At 46.0% G+C, this 21150-nt stretch overlaps 1 protein-coding gene across 1 annotated transcript in view; it reads left to right on the forward strand.

The window, feature by feature from the left end:
• The window catches only part of LOC310798616 (receptor-type tyrosine-protein phosphatase mu-like), a gene marked incomplete at both ends in the record, with an annotated part of 303831 nt that overhangs the window by 193506 nt on the left and 89175 nt on the right, over positions 1-21150 (forward strand). The window contains 2 exons of the mRNA XM_083661159.1: positions 4119-4251; positions 17421-17453. Of these exons, the coding sequence (XP_083517285.1) occupies positions 4119-4251; positions 17421-17453 (166 nt within the window). The remainder of the gene's footprint in view (positions 1-4118; positions 4252-17420; positions 17454-21150) is intronic.

Below are 21150 nucleotides of genomic sequence, written 5' to 3' on the forward strand. Positions count from 1 at the left end.
ATGACATTTGAAATGTAAATGCCTTTTCTTTTTTTAACACGATTTTCAGAAAACGCTTCAAAAGTCATAAAAGTGATTCACGTTTGTGGAGATGATCCTGCTCCACACAAATGACCACTCCCATAAACTTTTGTTCCCCGCAGACTTTATTTTATGCATTTCAGCAAAATTCCCATTCTAAAACCCCATTCACTTTTCCTCTGAAGATCCAAAATGTCCGGGACTTCTGCCTTCCAACTACAAAAACACGTCACCCCTGCGGTACTCCATTTAGCTGATGCGCGCATTCCAAATGCACCGCCCATGAGGGTCTGTGGTTGGTCAATTTATGTGTCTGTCACACTTTTTTTTTTGTCTTGGGGTCAGGCGCTAACCACTTCTCAGAGTTGTGTAGCGTTAGTATCCAGCAGCACTGCACAGCACAGGGTTAAGTCCACATAAAATAACGTTAACTTGTTTCATAATCCTTGAAACGGGTGTGAATCCAGACTCGACGAGGAAAACGTTTTATGGATTAAAATAAGCCCCAGTAAAGACTAAAGAGATATAAAGCTGCTTTCAGGAACTTTTTTCTAATTTTCTTTTTAAAGTCGGGCCAGTACCTGCACAGTGCATTGTGGGTTTTGTAGGATCCCCCTTAAGGCTGAATTATGCTCACCCTGCCGTGAAGGGCGCGGGGGTGGAGCGAGGGCCTGGCGCGTCAAATGACGTAAATTTGTTGGCCGTGGTTATTCGCTACCTCCGTCGGGCGCTCGCCGTGTGCCGGATTTTTTTTCTCACAGCGCGACCTCCGCACGGCTTCTCTCCAAACATGGCCGCTTTCAAGCCACTGAGCCCTGAACACTGAGCTGTGTTTTTGCCACATTTCTTGACCCATGTGGTAGGCTATAAACTTTGATTTGCAACTGTTCATTTTTAGTCATTTCACCAAGTAAATGTGTTGTGTTGAGAGCATTATTGAGAGAGATTAAAAGCAGAACAGAGTAGGCAATCAGGGCTGAGAAGTAAAACGGCTTTCAGTAAAAACAAGTTTGGTGATTCCTTCATGTGCTGATGTACGGTCATTTGAGAGTGAAAGCGCACTCAGTACTGCACATAATAGCGTTTCATTGTGACTTTTCACGGGCTGTTCTCACTATTACCATTGTACAATACATGCTGATCACTTGGCTGATCACTTCTGAGTATAATAGCATCTGCCTCAGCGCGAGGTCTGCACGGTGACTCCCGGAGACTCGCTGTGCTCCACCCCCACGGAGCTTTGCTCGAGTATAAGAGCACCTTTAGAGTGATATGGGGAAAACTACAGCCATTTTCTGTGTTCATAGGGATCAATATTTTTTTTTTTGCACATTTCTACTACTTAGGTGACCTAAATTTAATACATCATTATATTCACAATGATGAAATATGCCTTCTCAGGAATTCAACATATTTCTGCAAAAATGTAATAAGAAAATAACCACGTATTTTTATGTCGTCTTTATTTTTGCACCAAATTATGGAGAGTAGTATCGATAAGAGTATCGATACCCATCCCTATGTAAGGTACAATGTTAGTTAATGTTAGTTAATGTTAGTCAATGTTAGTTCATGTTAGTTCAATGTTAGTTAATGTTAGTAAATGTTAGTTAATGTTAGTCAGTGTTAGTTAATGTTAGTAAATGTTAGTTAATGTTAGTCAGTGTTAGTTAATGTTAGTTAATGTCAGTTAATGTTAGTCAGTGTTAGTCAATGTTAGTTAATGTCAGTTAATGTGAGTCAGTGTTAGTTAATGTTAGTTAATGTCAGTTAATGTTAGTCAGTGTTAGTTAATGTTAGGTAATGTCAGTTAATGTTAGTCAGTGTTAGTCAATGTCAGTTAATGTTAGTCAGTGTTAGTTAATGTTAGTTAATGTCAGTTAATGTGAGTCAGTGTTAGTTAATGTTAGTTAATGTCAGTTAATGTTAGTCAGTGTTAGTTAATGTTAGTTAATGTCAGTTAATGTTAGTCAGTGTTAGTTAATGTTAGTTAATGTCAGTTAATGTTAGTCAGTGTTAGTTAATGTTAGGTAATGTCAGTTAATGTTAGTCAGTGTTAGTCAATGTTAGGTAATGTCAGTTAATGTTAGTCAGTGTTAGTCAATGTTAGTTCATGTTAGTTCAATGTTAGTAAATGTTAGTTAATGTCAGTTTATGTTAGTCAGTGTTAGTTAATGTTAGTTAATGTCAGTTAATGTTAGTCAGTGTTAGTCAATGTTAGTTAATGTCAGTTAATGTTAGTCAGTGTTAGTCAATGTTAGTTAATATTAGTCAATGTTAGTCAGTGTTAGTCAATGTTAATTAATATTAGACAATGTTAGTCAGTGTTAGTTCATGTTAGTTCAATGTTAGTTAATGTTTGTCAATGTTAGTTAATGTCAGTTAATGTTAGTCAGTGTTAGTTAATGTTCATGTCAGTTAATGTTAGTCAGTGTTAGTCAGTGTTAGTTAATGTCAGTTAATGTTAGTCAGTGTTAGTCAATGTTAGTTCATGTTAGTTAATTTTAGTAAATGTTAGTTAATGTCAGTTAATGTTAGTCAGTGTTAGTTAATGTTAGTTCAATGTTAGTTAATTTTAGTAAATGTTAGTTAATGTCAGTTAATGTTAGTCAGTGTTAGTCAATGTTAGTTAATGTCAGTTAATGTTAGTTAATGTTAGTTAATGTCAGTTAACTCATTCTCTGCCAGGGTCATTTCGGTCTGTGTGCTCCCAGTGCCAGGATTTTGAGCATATTTCCTGATCTTCCAGGACCCACAGAATATTCTGTGCTAGGAATAAAATTACACAACATATCTCACAATAAAGCAGAGACTATCTTCTTACCCCTTGTAAAAAACTGAAACTCTCCCATGTTTCCTTGTTTAGTTACAAGCAGTGGAAGTTAGCTTGTTTTCACGAAAAATGCCCTCCTTGGGACATAAATGGGAGAAAAATAGGTTTTTAGTGAAGGGCACCGTTTCAAGCAGAACTCTCTTTTGAGCCTTTTATTTTTTGCCTCAGTGACACATCAGACATATACAGTATTTGTTTTCCCAAATAAATAAATAAAAAATAAAAAATAAGAGAATGTATTTGAGGGAGCTGTGTCGGTCTTAGCTTGATAAAAGCATAAACAAATGGAACGAACCCTTATGTGGTCACACTCACACACTCTCTCTCTCTCTCTCTCACACTCTCACTCACACACACACACACACACACACACACAGGAATAACGAGTGCTGTAACGTTACCTGCTGTCACGTTACCTCTCATAACTAACGTTAGCACAGAAGATCACACAATAGCTACGTTAGTGCTGTAAACTTTGAAATGTTTATGTGACACATGTTTCGCCTTCGTTGCTGGGGACGGGTGTGTGACGCGGTTTGACGCGTTTGACGTATCCATGTGATTCCCCCTCCCTTGAGTGTGACAGAGAGCTCCCCTTGAGAGGGAGATCTGGCAAGAGGAAACGTGAAGCGAGTCATGCCGGCGGCATAAGTTATAAACAATGCGTGACAATTATACTCGAATGTTGTGTGTGTGATCATTTCATCTCAAACGCGATACAAAAAATAGGCTACTTTTTACCATCGTCATTGCTCTCTCCAAGTGGCACCCATTTCTCCTCCTCCGATTCATCTGTGTCACAGAACGCTGTGAAGGGGAGCCTTCGTCGCCATGGCGCTCCGTCGTGGAGCAATAACAAAAACGCTGGCGTCTTCCTCGCCATCGTCGCCAGCCGAGAACTCTGGATCGGACTCTGTTTCGACCACAGGCTCCACCCATAAATACTAAACTAGCGGGTTCCTTTTATCAATTTGACCTGAAACAATGTCACAGGCTGGGAAAGTGTCTGATGTAATGTAAACAGCCAAAACATGAAAGTACGACCGAGTACGTCTTTGGCACAGAACGCCATTGTTAAAAGTACGTCCGGGTACGTCTTTGGCAGAGAATGAGTTAATGTTAGTTAATGTTAGTAAATGTTAGTTCAATGCGAGTTCATGATAGTCAATGTTAGTTAATGTCAGTTAATGTCAGTCAATGTTAGTTAATGTTAGTTGTTAGTTAATGTTAGTTATTGGTTAGTTATTGTTGGTTGTGCTTCCAGGTGCTGCGACCAGAAAACCTGAACCGGAGCCGGAGAAACAGACAGATCACACGGTGAAGATCGCCGGAGTCATCGCGGGGATCCTGCTCTTCATCATCATCTTCCTCGGAGTCGTCCTGCTCATGAAGAAACGGTAAGAACACACACACATACACACACACACACACACACCCGCACACAAACATGTGCACGTGCGCTAGGGCTGTCACTTTTTCCCGAAATAAAATTCGAACTTTAATTGCCCGAAATTCGTTCGAATATATTCGAAGTTTTTTGGTTAATTACATTTTTTTTCAGTCCAGCAGCCTGTTGCACCAGCTGAACGTAAGTTCTGTCTTAAGTTAGGGTGTAAAGTCCACACTAACTGCTACGTTCAAACTAGTTAGTTTGACACTAAAGTTGTGTCTTTGTTTGATTGCACCACGGAGACGTAAGGTACATCTTAACTAGTAGACCCTAAAGTCCATACTAACCAAAATAGTGTCGCAGACAATGACGTGTACAGTATCTGTGACCAATCAGTGAAAAGCACGGTGGAAACGGTGTTTATTTACGGTTGTTTAAGTAAGTGGAGTGAAAACAGGACATGTTGCCCACCGCAAATTAGTGCTTTCATATTTCATCAACACTAATCAAATGAGAACGTTATTGAGTAACGTTCGTTTAGGTTCATATTACTGTTAACGTTTATCTGTGAGCTCTTCATCAGTATTGTAGGCTATACCACCATCCTGCCTCACTAAATTGTTGCAGTTATTTTAATTTGTATGCAGTGCTGCAGCTTGTGGGAAACAAAAGCGTGAGTCATAAATATCAAAGGGTGTAATTTATCACGGAGAGCGCGTTGCGGACGCAAAACAACGATGCGCCACGGTGCCAAGTTGCAATCCGTGCCAACTGCTATTTTACGGAGGACTTTACACCTAGTAAGACGTAGGTGTAAATTTTAAGTTCTAACTTATGCCTACGTTGTAACTATTTCACTTGGTGCAACCCAAATATTTTTAGTAGTGCGTAAACTCGGACTTAGTGAGACTTTACGTTCAAACTAGCTTACGTTTCAACTTACGCACAGCTGGTGCAACCCACTGCAGGCCACCGGGCATCAGCCCGACGTGTTAGCTTGGACGCTCACAGTCACAACACTGCCTCACAAACTTGGCTGCATCCAACTCGAGACAACTTTTCAGACCCTGGAGACAATCTTTCTCAGAAGAGACAAACGCGACAAATCTGGAGACTTTTTCTGACATGGGATTAACATTACCAGCAAGCAGCAGTTGGTTAATTTTGGTTCATAAAAAAAAAAAAAAAAAAAAAAAAAATTCGAACAGTCAATTTACATATCGAACACGAACCCCTCCCCCACATTCGAAGTTGCATTCGAATTTCGAATGAAAAGTGACAGCCCTAACGTGTGCGCACACACACATACACACACAAAACACACACATAAAACACGCACAAAACACAAATCAGGAGTTTATTGGGAGTCCATTCTATTCTATTCTATCTATCTATCTACCTACCTATCTGTCTACCTACCTACGTATCTGTTGATTTCAACAGCAGGTTGGGGTCAGCCCAGTGTTACAGCAGTATTACTCATGTTATTGCGCGGCTAATGATGTGGCTAACGATGCTCTGGAGAGTAAAATTACATCAAAGAAACAAAAACATTCACTCACTTACAAGACCTAAGATCACACTCACACACACACACACACACACACACACACACACACACACACACACACACACACAGACACACACACACACACACACACACACACACACACTCACACACACACACACACACACACTCACACACACACACACACACACACACACACACACACACACACACACACACACACACAGTGATATTGGAGGATAAATAATGGAGCAGATTGCAGTAATCACCATTAAACTGTATTCTGGACCAGCTTTATTCTCAACATCAAACACACAATCCTGCCGACACACACACACACACACACACACACACACACACACACACACACACGCACACAGCTAAACACACTGTGAAAAGCATATGTGTTTTGAGGACGGTGGAGATAAGAGAGAAATGTTGATGAAAGGGATTCTTTTTTTCACGTCGCCGCGAGCAGAATGGCTTCAGGCTAGAGAGAGAGAGAAAGAGACGGATAGAGAGATACAGCAGAGAGAGGGAGAGAGAAAGACAGAGAGATACAACAGAGAGAGAGATACAGCAGAGAGAGGGAGAGAGAGATACAGCAGAGAGAGAGGGAGAGAGAAAGACAGAGAGATACAACAGAGAGAGATATACAGCAGAGAGAGAGGGAGAGAGAAAGACAGAGAGATACAACAGAAGCCCTTTTCCCACATGCGTACCGGAAAATTACCTGTAAGTCAATATCGGACATTTCCCTTCACACTTCGGCTCGTGCATATGAGAATCTATCAGCGAATTTGCCTGTATGTAGGGGGGGGCGGGGCGGCACTGCAGAGCGGGTGGGGAGTGACGTGTCGGCAAAACTCTGAATGGTGAAATAAGTTTGCTTGTTTATCCGTTCACCTGCGTCGCGTTGAAGCACTTTTTACAGACAGACTGGCTACGTTTGATGTGTCCGGGCTTGCCTTCGCTGTCGGCAACGTAAGCAAAATACTTCCACAATTCGCTTCGTGCATTTGCTTAGTCCCTGTCGGGCTGTGACTGAAGGAGGAGGACGGACTGTGGCCAGAGAGCGAGCAGAGAGGAGAGGGGAAAATCAGCACAGCACACCCACACATGAAGCTGACATAGGCTACTGCTCTTATTATCACAAGATCATTTCGCCAGTTTGCTTTAATGTGCGCGAATGATTAGATTATGCCCGCTGGAACATTAAGCAACGTGTGTACACCTCGCCCATGAGAGTGTCGCGGAAAATGACTGCACCCGTTTCTCACTAGTATCCGCTAAAGCGCATACCGCTCTTCTGACTGGATCGAAAGTGGTGAAATCTCCGCGACGACGGGGTCGCGCTTATACCGGCACGGCGCCTTTCCCACATGCAGGCAATAGACCACGTTCCGGTCATTTTGCGGTACAAAGCGCATGTGGGAAAAGGGCTAGAGAGAGATATACAGCAGAGAGAGAGGGAGAGAGAGATACAGCAGAGAGAGAGAGAGAGAGAGAGAGATGGGGGGAGGCAGAAAAATAACCTAAAACCCACCCTGAAACCCTAAGGAATTAATGCTATGTAAATCTCTCTGTCTCACACGCACAACACACGCGCACACGCACACGCACACACACACACACACACACACACACACGCGCGCGCACACACACACACAGGGCTTGAAATGAACTTTTTTGATCACCAGCCAATATGGCTTTTTCTTGAAATAAACCATATTATTAGTGCCACTGTGTTAAGTTAAGTTGTGCCGTGAGTCTATAATCTAGCAGCTACAGTATGTAGCCTACTAAGTCACAGTCATTTTCTTTTGCTGATTGAACTGTATTCATCGTGCCAGGGACGTACACAGATAGACCCAGTTCCCATATTTTCGCCTATTCAATTTGACTTTTTTTTTTTTTTACGGGAGCACTTCAGGTGTGCTCACCCACTGACTGTATGTTCTTGTTTTTATAAATAGCCTAATTGTGAGAGGGGTTCCCTTTTTTCACTTGAGCACCTGCCACCCAAAGCGCCTTTCCCCCGCTGCAGCTCACTGCCTGGCGCTGCTCAGCGGAGGTGGATACCGTCTGTTTGTTTGTGTAGGAGGATTCTGCAGGAAAAGTTTTGTTGTGGCCCTAATTGGCTGAGGTTGTTTGCGCCGTGCGCTGTCATGACGCGCAAGCAACAAGTTGTTACACGGGCGCTTCCGTGCATCGCCAAGGAGGTCTGAAAAGTTTGCCACTTTGGATAGCCGCCGTCGCACGCAAAACTCTAGTATCCACCTTATTTTTGAATGCCCCGCTGTACAAATAATTGTGGGTACGGTATTCCACTTGATTTGAAAAGATGGCCGCCTATACTCCCTTGTACCCTGGCTGAATTGAACATAACTTGGCCAATAAGTATGTAACATACCAAATAAAACAAACGGTAATGTCTTTATTTGATGTAGAATGCAGAGGACACGTAACGGTTTCGTTAAACTCGCGTTCCAGGAACATTGTATTCACTGCGCTGCTCTAAAATAACGTTAGTGGCGCGCGACTCAGAGAGCCTGTTTGTCCTGGAAGCCACTCGCTTTGCGCCAGAACACAATCGATTTGGGCGTGGAACACGCCAGGATTGGCCAACGCCAGTGCCCAGAACTGTCAAATCAAATCATCGACAGAGACGCTATGGCCCGCCTCCCAGTATTTTAAGTGTATCAGAGTTAGATAGAGAACGTGACAAATATAACCACGTTATGGTTATAAACAACAAACTAACGCTGGTGATCCTTATGGAAACAGTGTTACTCGAAATGGTTAAAAGTTATATCAATTTGGTCATTCAGTGGCCTTTTACTGCCATGTAACATAGCTAGCTAGCCGCTAATATTACCCACAGCAGGCGATTACCCATGAATGCACTGCGCTCTTAAAGGGATATTTATCTACGAGATTTTTGCCAAGCTGGACCTGATTAGTGATTTGCTCCGTTCGCCCAGACGGGTGTCAAGCTGTCAGCAACAAGGCTGGGAGGATCACACCAGAGGAGAAACCCAGAGGCATCATGCCCGCTAGAAATAAGGTGGATAGGAAGATTCTTTAGGTAAAACAGATGCAGTGATATTTAGAGCTTGCTCATCACCAGGACAAATTTGGCTAGTAACTTTACAATCTTACCCGCCCGGCCGCACTACATCTTTACCCGCCCGGCCACACTACATCTTTACCCGCCCGGCCACACTACATCTTTACCCGCCCGGCCGCACTACATCTTTACCCGCCCGGCCGCACTACATCTTTACCTGCCCGGCCGCACTACATCTTTACCCGCCCGGCCGCACTACATCTTTACCCGCCCGGCCACACTACATCTTTACCCGCCCGGCCACACTACATCTTTACCCGCCCGGCCGCACTACATCTTTACCTGCCCGGCCACACTACATCTTTACCCGCCCGGCCGCACTACATCTTTACCTGCCCGGCCGCACTACATCTTTACCCGCCCGGCCACACTACATCTTTACCCGCCCGGCCGCACTACATCTTTACCCGCCCGGCCACACTACATCTTTACCCGCCCGGCCGCACTACATCTTTACCCGCCCGGCCGCACTACATCTTTACCCGCCCGGCCACACTACATCTTTACCTGCCCGGCCGCACTACATCTTTACCCGCCCGGCCGCACTACATCTTTACCCGCCCGGCCGCACTACATCTTTACCTGCCCGGCCGCACTACATCTTTACCCGCCCGGCCGCACTACATCTTTACCCGCCCGGCCGCACTACATCTTTACCCGCCCGGCCGCACTACATCTTTACCCGCCCGGCCACACTACATCTTTACCTGCCCGGCCGCACTACATCTTTACCCGCCCGGCCGCACTACATCTTTACCCGCCCGGCCGCACTACATCTTTACCCGCCCGGCCGCACTACATCTTTACCCGCCCGGCCGCACTACATCTTTACCCACCCGGCCACACTACATCTTTACCCGCCCGGCCACACTACATCTTTACCCGCCCGGCCGCACTACATCTTTACCCGCCCGGCCACACTACATCTTTACCCGCCCGGCCACACTACATCTTTACCCGCCCGGCCGCACTACATCTTTACCCGCCCGGCCACACTACATCTTTACCCGCCCGGCCACACTACATCTTTACCCGCCCGGCCGCACTACATCTTTACCCGCCCGGCCGCACTACATCTTTACCCGCCCGGCCACACTACATCTTTACCCGCCCGGCCGCACTACATCTTTACCCGCCCGGCCACACTACATCTTTACCCGCCCGGCCACACTACATCTTTACCCGCCCGGCCACACTACATCTTTACCCGCCCGGCCACACTACATCTTTACCCGCCCGGCCGCACTACATCTTTACCCGCCCGGCCACACTACATCTTTACCCGCCCGGCCGCACTACATCTTTACCCGCCCGGCCACACTACATCTTTACCCGCCCGGCCACACTACATCTTTACCTGCCCGGCCGCACTACATCTTTACCCGCCCGGCCGCACTACATCTTTACCCGCCCGGCCACACTACATCTTTACCCGCCCGGCCGCACTACATCTTTACCTGCCCGGCCACACTACATCTTTACCTGCCCGGCCGCACTACATCTTTACCTGCCCGGCCACACTACATCTTTACCCACCCGGCCGCACTACATCTTTACCTGCCCGGCCACACTACATCTTTACCCGCCCGGCCACACTACATCTTTACCCGCCCGGCCGCACTACATCTTTACCTGCCCGGCCACACTACATCTTTACCCGCCCGGCCACACTACATCTTTACCCGCCCGGCCGCACTACATCTTTACCTGCCCGGCCACACTACATCTTTACCCGCCCGGCCACACTACATCTTTACCCGCCCGGCCACACTACATCTTTACCCGCCCGGCCGCACTACATCTTTACCCGCCCGGCCGCACTACATCTTTACCTGCCCGGCCACACTACATCTTTACCTGCCCGGCCACACTACATCTTTACCCGCCCGGCCGCACTACATCTTTACCCGCCCGGCCACACTACATCTTTACCCGCCCGGCCGCACTACATCTTTACCTGCCCGGCCACACTACATCTTTACCCGCCCGGCCACACTACATCTTTACCCGCCCGGCCACACTACATCTTTACCCGCCCGGCCGCACTACATCTTTACCCGCCCGGCCGCACTACATCTTTACCCGCCCGGCCACACTACATCTTTACCCGCCCGGCCGCACTACATCTTTACCCGCCCGGCCGCACTACATCTTTACCCGCCCGGCCGCACTACATGTTTACCCGCCCGGCCACACTACATCTTTACCCGCCCGGCCGCACTACATCTTTACCCGCCCGGCCACACTACATCTTTACCCGCCCGGCCGCACTACATCTTTACCCGCCCGGCCACACTACATCTTTACCTGCCCGGCCGCACTACATCTTTACCCGCCCGGCCGCACTACATCTTTACCTGCCCGGCCGCACTACATCTTTACCCGCCCGGCCGCACTACATCTTTACCCGCCCGGCCGCACTACATCTTTACCCGCATTTGGCGGGTTGGTGGGTGTTAATTTCAAGCCCTGCACAGCACACACACACACACACACACACACACACACACACACACACACACACACTTTGGAGGGAGAGTGAGTTGGTACAATAGGGCGAGTTTGGGTCTGATTTTTCTGGATGGAGCCCTGATCCCCTTCAAAGATATTGGAGAGAACTAGAGAGAGCCGTCCCCCATTTAAAGCCCCATTTTGTCATTTCTCTATTTGGGGAAACAGTTACAGATGCTACCGCTAATAAATGCTACACTTCCATACTACTTTGCTTACCTTTCTGGGGTGAACTGGTTCATGGGGAAAAAATTGCTCCAAATATCTGCAAATGTTGTCTCGACTTGTTTAAGTGAAAGAAGTGGCTGCTCATGCAGGAAGTCTAATTAGCAAGCGATAAACAGGTTTCACTTCCTATATGTACTTCATAATAAAAGTGTCCTGTTAGTTTGTCAGCGGAAAACTTTGAATCTGTAGTAGGGTTGTAGCGGTACTAGATTTCTATTTCGGTGCCGGTACCAATTTGTATTTCGATACTTTTCGATACTTTCGATACTTTTTGTAAAAAAAAAAGTGAAACTGTCAAATGTCAAGATTTGCCTTTATTTTAAGAGTTTGGGAACAATTACACCAATAAATGGGTGTGGCATTTAAATGCTGAACAAAACAAACCTTCTGAGCAGTGAGAATACCGGTAAGTAAAATAAAGTGATGCCAGTGAAAATAAAATGACCATGACTAGCCTATATAGCAGCAAAAACTCTGAGAAACACCAATAACAACATTCGCAAGTTCACAAGTTCGATCCAATTTAGCAGCCCTTTTCAGAATATATAGAAAACATTTAAATTATCCCACCACCCCCCAACTGAAAAACCTCTATCTCACCCATCTTGATTTAGTATTGACCTTGACCTATCTGACCATTGTATATTTAACACTACACCATATTGACCTTGACCTATCTGACCATTGTATATTTAACACTACACCAGCATAACTGGCTTCATATTCCCATTCTGTCCCCCAGCCTACTCAGCCTAAACCCTAGTTTTTCTATGGGTGGTAGACAGACTCACTGTTTGGCTGACTCTGTTTACTCACTCAGTCCCTCCCATCCCAATGTTTTCTTCAGGTTCCTAGCCAAGAAAACGAGGGTGTCAACATGTTCCTCGGTCAGTCTGGATCTTGTTGGACTGCAGATATTCCCAGAAGTACTGAAAACACGTTCAGATGCACAGCTTGATGCTGGAATACAGAGATATTGTCTAGCAAACTGAGCTAAGATGGGCAGGTCTGTCTGGTGTTGCTTCCACCATGCCAGGGGATCCTCTGCAGGGCTGATGTCTCTAGATTGTTTATACTCAGTAATCTCAACTTCCAGTTTAGCACTTCTTGTCATGGTTGGGGCTGTGGCACCATTGTCTCTTGTATCTCTCTACTGAATATAAAGCCACTTGATCCACACAGATATATTCAGCAACCGCCCTGTTTAGCCTTTTTGCATCACTGCTCTTCTTTGGGTACTTGGTCTGGGACAGAAAAACATCCGGGAGTAGCCTCTGGTCGGGTGGTGGTGTCGCTCTCGCACTAGACTTCTGTAATTGGGGGAAGGGGGTGTACAGAACTTTAGTTAACATAGCCATTTTAATTTCAATGCCATAGCTTTTTAAAACTTGTTCTCATTGTTCCTTGAAACTATGTATAACATATTAATGGTCATAACTAGAAAAATACACGAGACTCATTCATCTTATTATTATCATATTACGCGTTTCATACATGATTTATTTTATGTAGCTATGGAACATTAAATGACATGGGCTAATGTCTCTGGGGTTATATTATTATATTATATATATTTTGGCCATGCCAGTAGATGGCGATCTACACCATGTTTTGTACAGACTGAGTTCATATAGCCAGCCAAACAGTGTTTGTGCTCCCTAAACCCTCAAGCCCTGGAGACTGTGGTTGACTTCACTGGCATCAGTCAGTTGATTTATGTGGAGTGGGTAGGGTAGGCTTAAGCCCATGGCACACCAATCAAACATTCTCCAACAAACACGAACAATCACCAACAGACAGTTGTCTGTGAATGTTGGCAGATGTTGGAGATTGTTTGAAGCATGGCACACCAAACAAACAAATTCAGCACTACTGTTTCTAACTTCAGTGAGAAGGTCTATTCAGGCAGTATTACTCACAGTTTACATCTAACGTTATGTAGGCTAATTTCACGCATACTTCAGTCAGGGTTATCGACAGTCCATATTATTGCCTCTGCACGTTTCCCGACGCTACAGTGAGCGCTCGTTAATGCGCTTGTTAACTAACGTTACTGCAGAGTCCGCTGTAACGTTAGTACAGCGGAGTCCGCTGTAACGTTAGTTAACGTTAGTTAACGAGCGCATTAACGAGCGCATTTTCTCACTGTAGCGTCGGGAAACGTGCAGAGGCAATAATATGGACTGTCGATAACCCTGACCGAAGTATGCGTGAAAGTAGCCTACATAACGTTAGATGTAAACTGTGAAAGGCCACAGCTGCTGCTACTAACTGGGCTGGGAGAGGCCTTTGTGTTTCTTTGTGAGTTAACAGTTACTATAACATTAGTTGAACAGTTCTCACCTCTTGTTCTTTCTTGAAGGCTTGGAAAATGTCCGGGTGCTTGTCCTTCAAATGTTTTGAGAGGTTTGAAGTGTTTCCTCCCTTGGCGAGATACACTTTGAAGCATCTTTTGCACTGTGGTGCGTCTGGGTGAAGAGGTAGGCCGTTTTCGTTGGCTTTGAAGCCAAAGTATTTCCAGATGGAAGACCTGGCTCCAACTTTCTCAATCAATTGAGGTTTTTCAGGGGCAGCTGCCATAGTAGCTAGCTTTGCTAGTTTGCTTTGAATGTGCGCGGGTCTGCTCAGTGCAGTGCTCAGCTGCTTTTTTCCTCACCGCTTGACATGTGGATATGACGTCACTCACTCCGCGACTCTGGCGCATTTCTTAAAGAGACAGGCTCATATTGACCATTATCAGTCATAGCAGCGGTCGGAAAAGTACCGTTCTTTTTAAATCTTAGTATAGAACCGTTTCTACAGCAATAGTACCGCGGTTCGGGGGTAGTACCGGTAGTACCTACATCCCTAATCTGTAGCAGCTACACAGGAAATGACTTCAAAGTTCCAGGCAACTTGACATGCTCCGGGCCGGAGCCTCAAACCTTACATGCTGCTCAGGGCACCTGGATGTGAACTGTTTAGTTGTTTTGGGAGTGAACTCCCAAAGTTATTATTACCGGAGCCTTTTCTGTTTGGACCTGGAGAGTGGATTTACTAAGTGACTGTGATTTATTCCTTCCTGTTTGTTCTTTGGACTCGAACCCACAACCTGTACTGTATGTATTCCCACGTTGAGTCGGTAAAAGCACTTTAAAACGTTTCCAGTGTGTCCGTCTACTGCATTATCACTTCTGTAAGAAATAACTAAGTGTTTTTTTTTAAACGGTTGTGCGGGTGTCGGCTGACATGAAGATAGACTTTAATTTCTGTGCTGACATGAAGATAGACTTTGATTTCTGTGCTGACATGAAGAGAGACTTTGATTTCTGTGCTATTGTGTGAGGCTCTGGTTTACAGTGATTTTACGACACCTCTTAGCTGTTGTAAAGTCATTGTAACCTATGGCCTCTTGCAGGCTTATTGCTTTATTTTTTCACCTACTATATTAGCAAACACTGCAGCAGGAAGTTAGCTACAGTAGGGGTTGTCAAGTTAAAACCGTCTATTCATAGTATTCCCATGATATCACAAGCATTTTCCTACCAATATGACGCTACAATACACACAGCTCATTGGCTGTTTGTGTCATTTGATTGTCACCCGTTAATTCATTACAGTCACCTGTTATTTTGCTACCAAGATGGCTGTGTGGTAACGTAGCAGAATACTATCAATAGAGAGCCAAAGTGACCGTCTACATCACCCCTAGTCAAATAGCGGCCCCTGTGTGGCCCGCGCTGGAATTGCAAAAAAATATACATGTGTATGTGCACCTGAACGCAACATGCAAGATACCCGCTGAATAAGTGTCCAAATGTTCATGTCATTCTGGCCAATACTCCACTTCTGTTATAACATTTCAGTCTGGAATATGGAATATCTTTCAATAATCTTTATGACTAAAAGGCTAAAAGTAATCTCATGTGTAAGAATTGACTGTTCTACATTGGAGTAAACATTTAAATAATGAACTCGTTGGTTTTGTATTTATTTAGCTTCAAGAGTGCATTTTTGTTCGTGTGTGACCCTCAACACAGGCTTTGAGAATCCCGGGCCACTTACTGATACTTATGCTTAAATTAACCCACTCATATTCTGGTTTATTTCAAGACAGTCTAATTGGCTGGTAACTTTAAAATCTAGCAGCCATATTAGCAGGTGGTCAAAGAAGTTAATTTCAAGCCCAGCAGGGAGAGCAGGTGGTGACGTAGGAGTGAGGGGGAAAAGGATCAAATATTGGTGCTTAAGACTGAATAATGACATCACAACTGTTAATTTAAAATTAGTTATTCCTCTAAACCTGGCTTCAAATGCCCCACATTTTTTGCAACTGCACCGTTGGGCCCCCAGCCCTCGGCCCTCAGCAAAAAGTGGCCCTTGGTGAAAAGTATTTGGGGACGCCTGGTCTACGTCCTGCTTCAGCTACGAACCAGCCGTGAAAAAAAAAAGAGTGGCGGTGAACGGCGAGAGACAATACTTTTTTTGATCCCGTTTGAATTGTGTCATGAAGTACAGTACACCTTACACACACATTTTTAAAGATAATGTCGCATGTCAAGAAAGTCACAGATTGCCGTAAAACTGACACGTAACATTTAGATTTGTATGTCACAGTTGTTCCCAACCACCGGGCCCCGGACCGGTGCCGGGCTGCAAAGCATCTGATGCCGGGCCGCGAGAAAGCTATATGATTCGGCAGGGAGGAGAAAGAGAGAGAGCGAGAGACAGACACACGCACACACACACACACACACACACACAGAGAGCGAGCGAGAGAGAGAGCTCTCTCACTCTGCTCTCTCTCTCTCTCTACACACACACACACACACACACACACAGCGAGCGAGAGAGAGAGCTCTCTCACTCTTCTCTCTCTCTCTCTCTACACACACACACACACACACACACAGAGGCAGTGGGAAATCGAAAGTAAAAAGACAGGAGCACAAGCTTTGTGCTTTTTCCCAGCACGCATTAAAGACCGTGCGCTGGATCGGTGACTTTGCACGTCGGGTACAATGCACATCTCTTTTGTGTGGTAAAAAAGTGAAATCATAGTGTTGCAAAGGCATTTCTATCTTGTGGGCGTGGCCTTCCACAATGATATGTAGGTTATTGATTTGAAGAAACATTAGCCTATGATGTCTCACAGACATGAGAGAGAAAGAAAGAAAGAAACTGTGCGGTGTGGTGAGTGGGAGATTTCACATGGTGAGTTAATGTTTTCATATTATGCACATGCGATGCAAATATGGCCTGTGTATTTGATACTGTGTATCCAAATGTATGAATTATGCGCTACGCGTTTAATATCCAATCCTATCTTTAACATCCTATCCTCTTTTCTTTTGCCGCTGGTTTGCATAGGGCCCGAGCAGAAGGGGAGGGACTTTGGCTCTCTATTAGGTGGTTGTTGTTTGGATTGGATGGACTTTAATTGTCCACCTCAGTGGAAATGTGTCTTTGGCTTCTCCTAAATATACAATATTTCATTCTTAAAACGGTTAGCCAATCAGAAAAGAGGGTCGTTAATGTTAATGAGAGCAGAGATATGGTGCAAAATGACATCTAGTATTTTCACCTGAGTCAGCTCTCCTGTTCGCACACGCCTCCTTAACCAATCAAGATCTTCACATTGTGTTAGCCCCGCCCCCCTTCACACTGTGACTGACGACGACTGTCATCGCCGCGGTAACGCTCACCATCTTCTAATCTGTTGTTTTTTTTTCCTTTCTGTTTTTCATCTCATCCCTCCTCCTCCGTTCCTCCTCCGCTCTGCCCCTGTCTCACCGCTCAGACGAAGAAATTATCACTCCTACACTTACTACCTGTAAGTAACCTGCCTCACTGCTCACCCTCCCCGCTGACCCTTCACCCCTGACCCTAACCACTCCCTGAGTCATGCGCTCTGTTTGGCTGTGGCTCCCTGCTCATTGGCTTTTTGTTGGCTTGATGATCACCCTATTAGTCAGCTGAGGACGAGCATGAGTCGCCCCCTGCAGTTTGGCTACAGTAACTTCTTGTTTGGCTCCTCCCCCTGCTAGCTGGCTCACTGCCAGGTTTGCTTTCCACTGCCTACAATACACACTAACGTTACACACTAACGACAAACATAGAGCAAACAACGATACACACACGCGCACACACACACACACACGGATGATAAACAACATTTTGATCCAGAAATACATTCTGATGGAGGCAGAGGTGTGTGTGTGTGTGTGTGTGTGTGTGTGTGTGTGTGTGTGTGTGTGTGTGTGTGTGTGTGTGGCCCCCCCAGCTAGGATTGGACTATCTCTAGCCGACACCCCCCAAGGGAGAAAGATAAGACTCTTATCTCACACACACTCCTGAGGTTACTCTGTGTGTGTGTGTGTGTGTGTGTGTGTGTGTGTGTGTGTGTGTGTGTGTGTGTGCGTGCGTGCGCGCGCGCGCGTGCGTGCGTGCGTGCGTGGGTGTTTATGACGTTTTGCCAGAATTTTGAAACAACGAGCAATCGAGCGTATGGAGACTCTGGGGACGATGCGCCATGGGCACATCGTCACATGTCACATGTCCCACATGTTGTGAGATTTATGACGTCACTGATGATGTTACGATTTGCATCACAAATCACTGATGATGTCACTGTTATGCGCGCTCGATTTCTAGGGCGGAGACCCTGGAGAGTGCCGCGTGACATCACAGTTGGGCTATCATGTGCCATCGGCCCTTCAATCACAGTTGCTCGAGTGACATCACTGATGACATGACAAACTGCTCGAGTGACATCACAGTTGGGCAACCGTGTGCCATCGGCTCTCCAGTGATAGTATTCAGAGTTGCAGCGCGCCGCGCACGGAAGCCTCCAGCGCACCACACGCGGGGCCTCCTGCATGCTCTCGCCCACTTTACGGATAGAAGTAGCGTTAGCGTTAGCGTTCAACATTTGAAAGTGTGCTGCTTCATTAGAATCCATGTAGTCGCTGCTCTTCGCTTGAAACACGACGAGCGATCTGTCTAAACACATATTAGCGAACATACAAAGTGAACGTGAAGAGAAACAAAAAAATGGAGGGACAGCGCGGTCTGCATCTCCTCCCTCCCTATCTGTCTCTCTCTGTGCTGCGCTATCTAACGTTAACGGGACTCGGTCATCTCATTCAAATAATGGATATGTTACATGATACAGGGGCGTAGTGGAGGATAAACACATGTTACTCTCCTCTTTGAAATGAGGCAGAGTTTACTCACCTATTTTCAGATCACCTGTATCAATCATCAATGAGGGCAAACAAGGTCGGTAAACTACTCACCTCGGATAGTTAGTTTACTCACCTGTGTATTTACCACTACACCCCTGGTTGAGATAATGTACTGCATATTCTCATAGCCGGTGTTGGTTCAGTACGCCTAATAAGTTGGTTTTGGGGTGTGTGAAGCTGATTTATTAGGGTGTGCATTGATTAAGTTAGGGGTAATCAACGACTAGGTGTGCATTATATGATTTTAACGCACAACGTGAAGGCGTGGTTGCCTCCGCAAAGTGCGTTATTTATAACGAGTATCCACCCAGACCCTGGTATAAGATTCATTGTTAATTATATGTTTGGGCTTCTCTTGTTTTAACTTCATGCCAACATGCATTTTACATGTTTGACAAAGGCAATTTGATTGCCTTTGCAGTGGCTTTATTTATTGATCTATATAGCCTAACGAATAGGCTATATTTTTCATATGCATGCCCTGTGCGATTTGAGCTCCGGCAGGGCTGCTGCATTGTATGCATAAATAGTTCACTGCCTACCCAGCCATGGACCTCACTGCACGTTACTGTAGTGCTACCCAGCCATGGACCTCACTGCACGTTACTGCAGTGCTACCCAGCCATGAACCTAACTGCATGTTACTGTAGTGCTACCCAGCCATGATGCACGTTACTATAGTGCTACCCAGCCATGAACCTAACTGCACATTACTGCAGTGCTACCCAGCCATGATGCACGTTACTATAGTGCTACCCAGCCATGAACCTAACTGCATGTTACTGCAGTGCTACCCAGCCATGATGCACGTTACTATAGTGCTACCCAGCCATGAACCTAACTGCACGTTACTGCAGTGCTACCCAGCCATGAACCTAACTGCATGTTACTGCAGTGCTACCCAGCCATGGACCTCACTGCATGTTACTGTAGTGCTACCCAGCCATGGACCTAACTGCACGTTACTGCAGTGCTACCCAGCCATGGACCTCACTGCATGTTACTGTAGTGCTACCCAGCCATGGACCTAACTGCATGTTACTGCAGTGCTACCCAGCCATGGACCTCACTGCATGTTACTGTAGTGCTACCCAGCCATGGACCTCACTGCATGTTACTGTAGTGCTACCCAGCCATGGACCTAACTGCACGTTACTGCAGTGCTACCCAGCCATGGACCTCACTGCATGTTACTGTAGTGCTACCCAGCCATGAACCTAACTGCATGTTACTGTAGTGCTACCCAGCCATGGACCTCACTGCATGTTACTGCAGTGCTACCCAGCCATGGACCTCACTGCATGTTACTGTAGTGCTACCCAGCCATGATGCACGTTACTATAGTGCTACCCAGCCATGAACCTAACTGCACATTACTGTAGTGCTACCCAGCCATGAACCTAACTGCACATTACTGTAGTGCTACCCAGCCATGAACCTAACTGCATGTTACTGTAGTGCTACCCAGCCATGAACCTAACTGCATGTTACTGCAGTGCTACCCAGCCATGAACCTAACTGCACATTACTGTAGTGCTACCCAGCCATGAACCTAACTGCATGTTACTGTAGTGCTACCCAGCCATGGACCTCACTGCATGTTACTGTAGTGCTACCCAGCCATGGACCTCACTGCATGTTACTGTAGTGCTACCCAGCCATGGACCTCACTGCATGTTACTGCAGTGCTACCCAGCCATGAACCTAACTGCATGTTACTGTAGTGCTACCCAGCCATGGACCTCACTGCATGTTACTGCAGTGCTACCCAGCCATGAACCTAACTGCACGTTACTGTAGTGCTACCCAGCCATGGACCTCACTGCATGTTACTGCAGTGCTACCCAGCCATGAACCTAACTGCACGTTACTGCAGTGCTACCCAGCCATGAACCTAACTGCACGTTACTGCAGTGCTACCCAGCCATGAACCTAACTGCACGTTACTGTAGTGCTACCCAGCCATGAACCTAACTGCATGTTACTGTAGTGCTACCCAGCCATGGACCTCACTGCATGTTACTGTAGTGCTACCCAGCCATGAACCTAACTGCATGTTACTGTAGTGCTACCCAGCCATGAACCTAACTGCACGTTACTGTAGTGCTACCCAGCCATGGACCTCACTGCATGTTACTGCAGTGCTACCCAGCCATGAACCTAACTGCATGTTACTGCAGTGCTACCCAGCCATGAACCTAACTGCATGTTACTGTAGTGCTACCCAGCCATGGACCTCACTGCATGTTACTGCAGTGCTACCCAGCCATGGACCTCACTGCA

This window comes from Poromitra crassiceps, assembly GCF_964638095.1.
Source record: "Poromitra crassiceps genome assembly, chromosome: 2".
Taxonomy (NCBI): Eukaryota; Metazoa; Chordata; class Actinopteri; order Beryciformes; family Melamphaidae; genus Poromitra; species Poromitra crassiceps.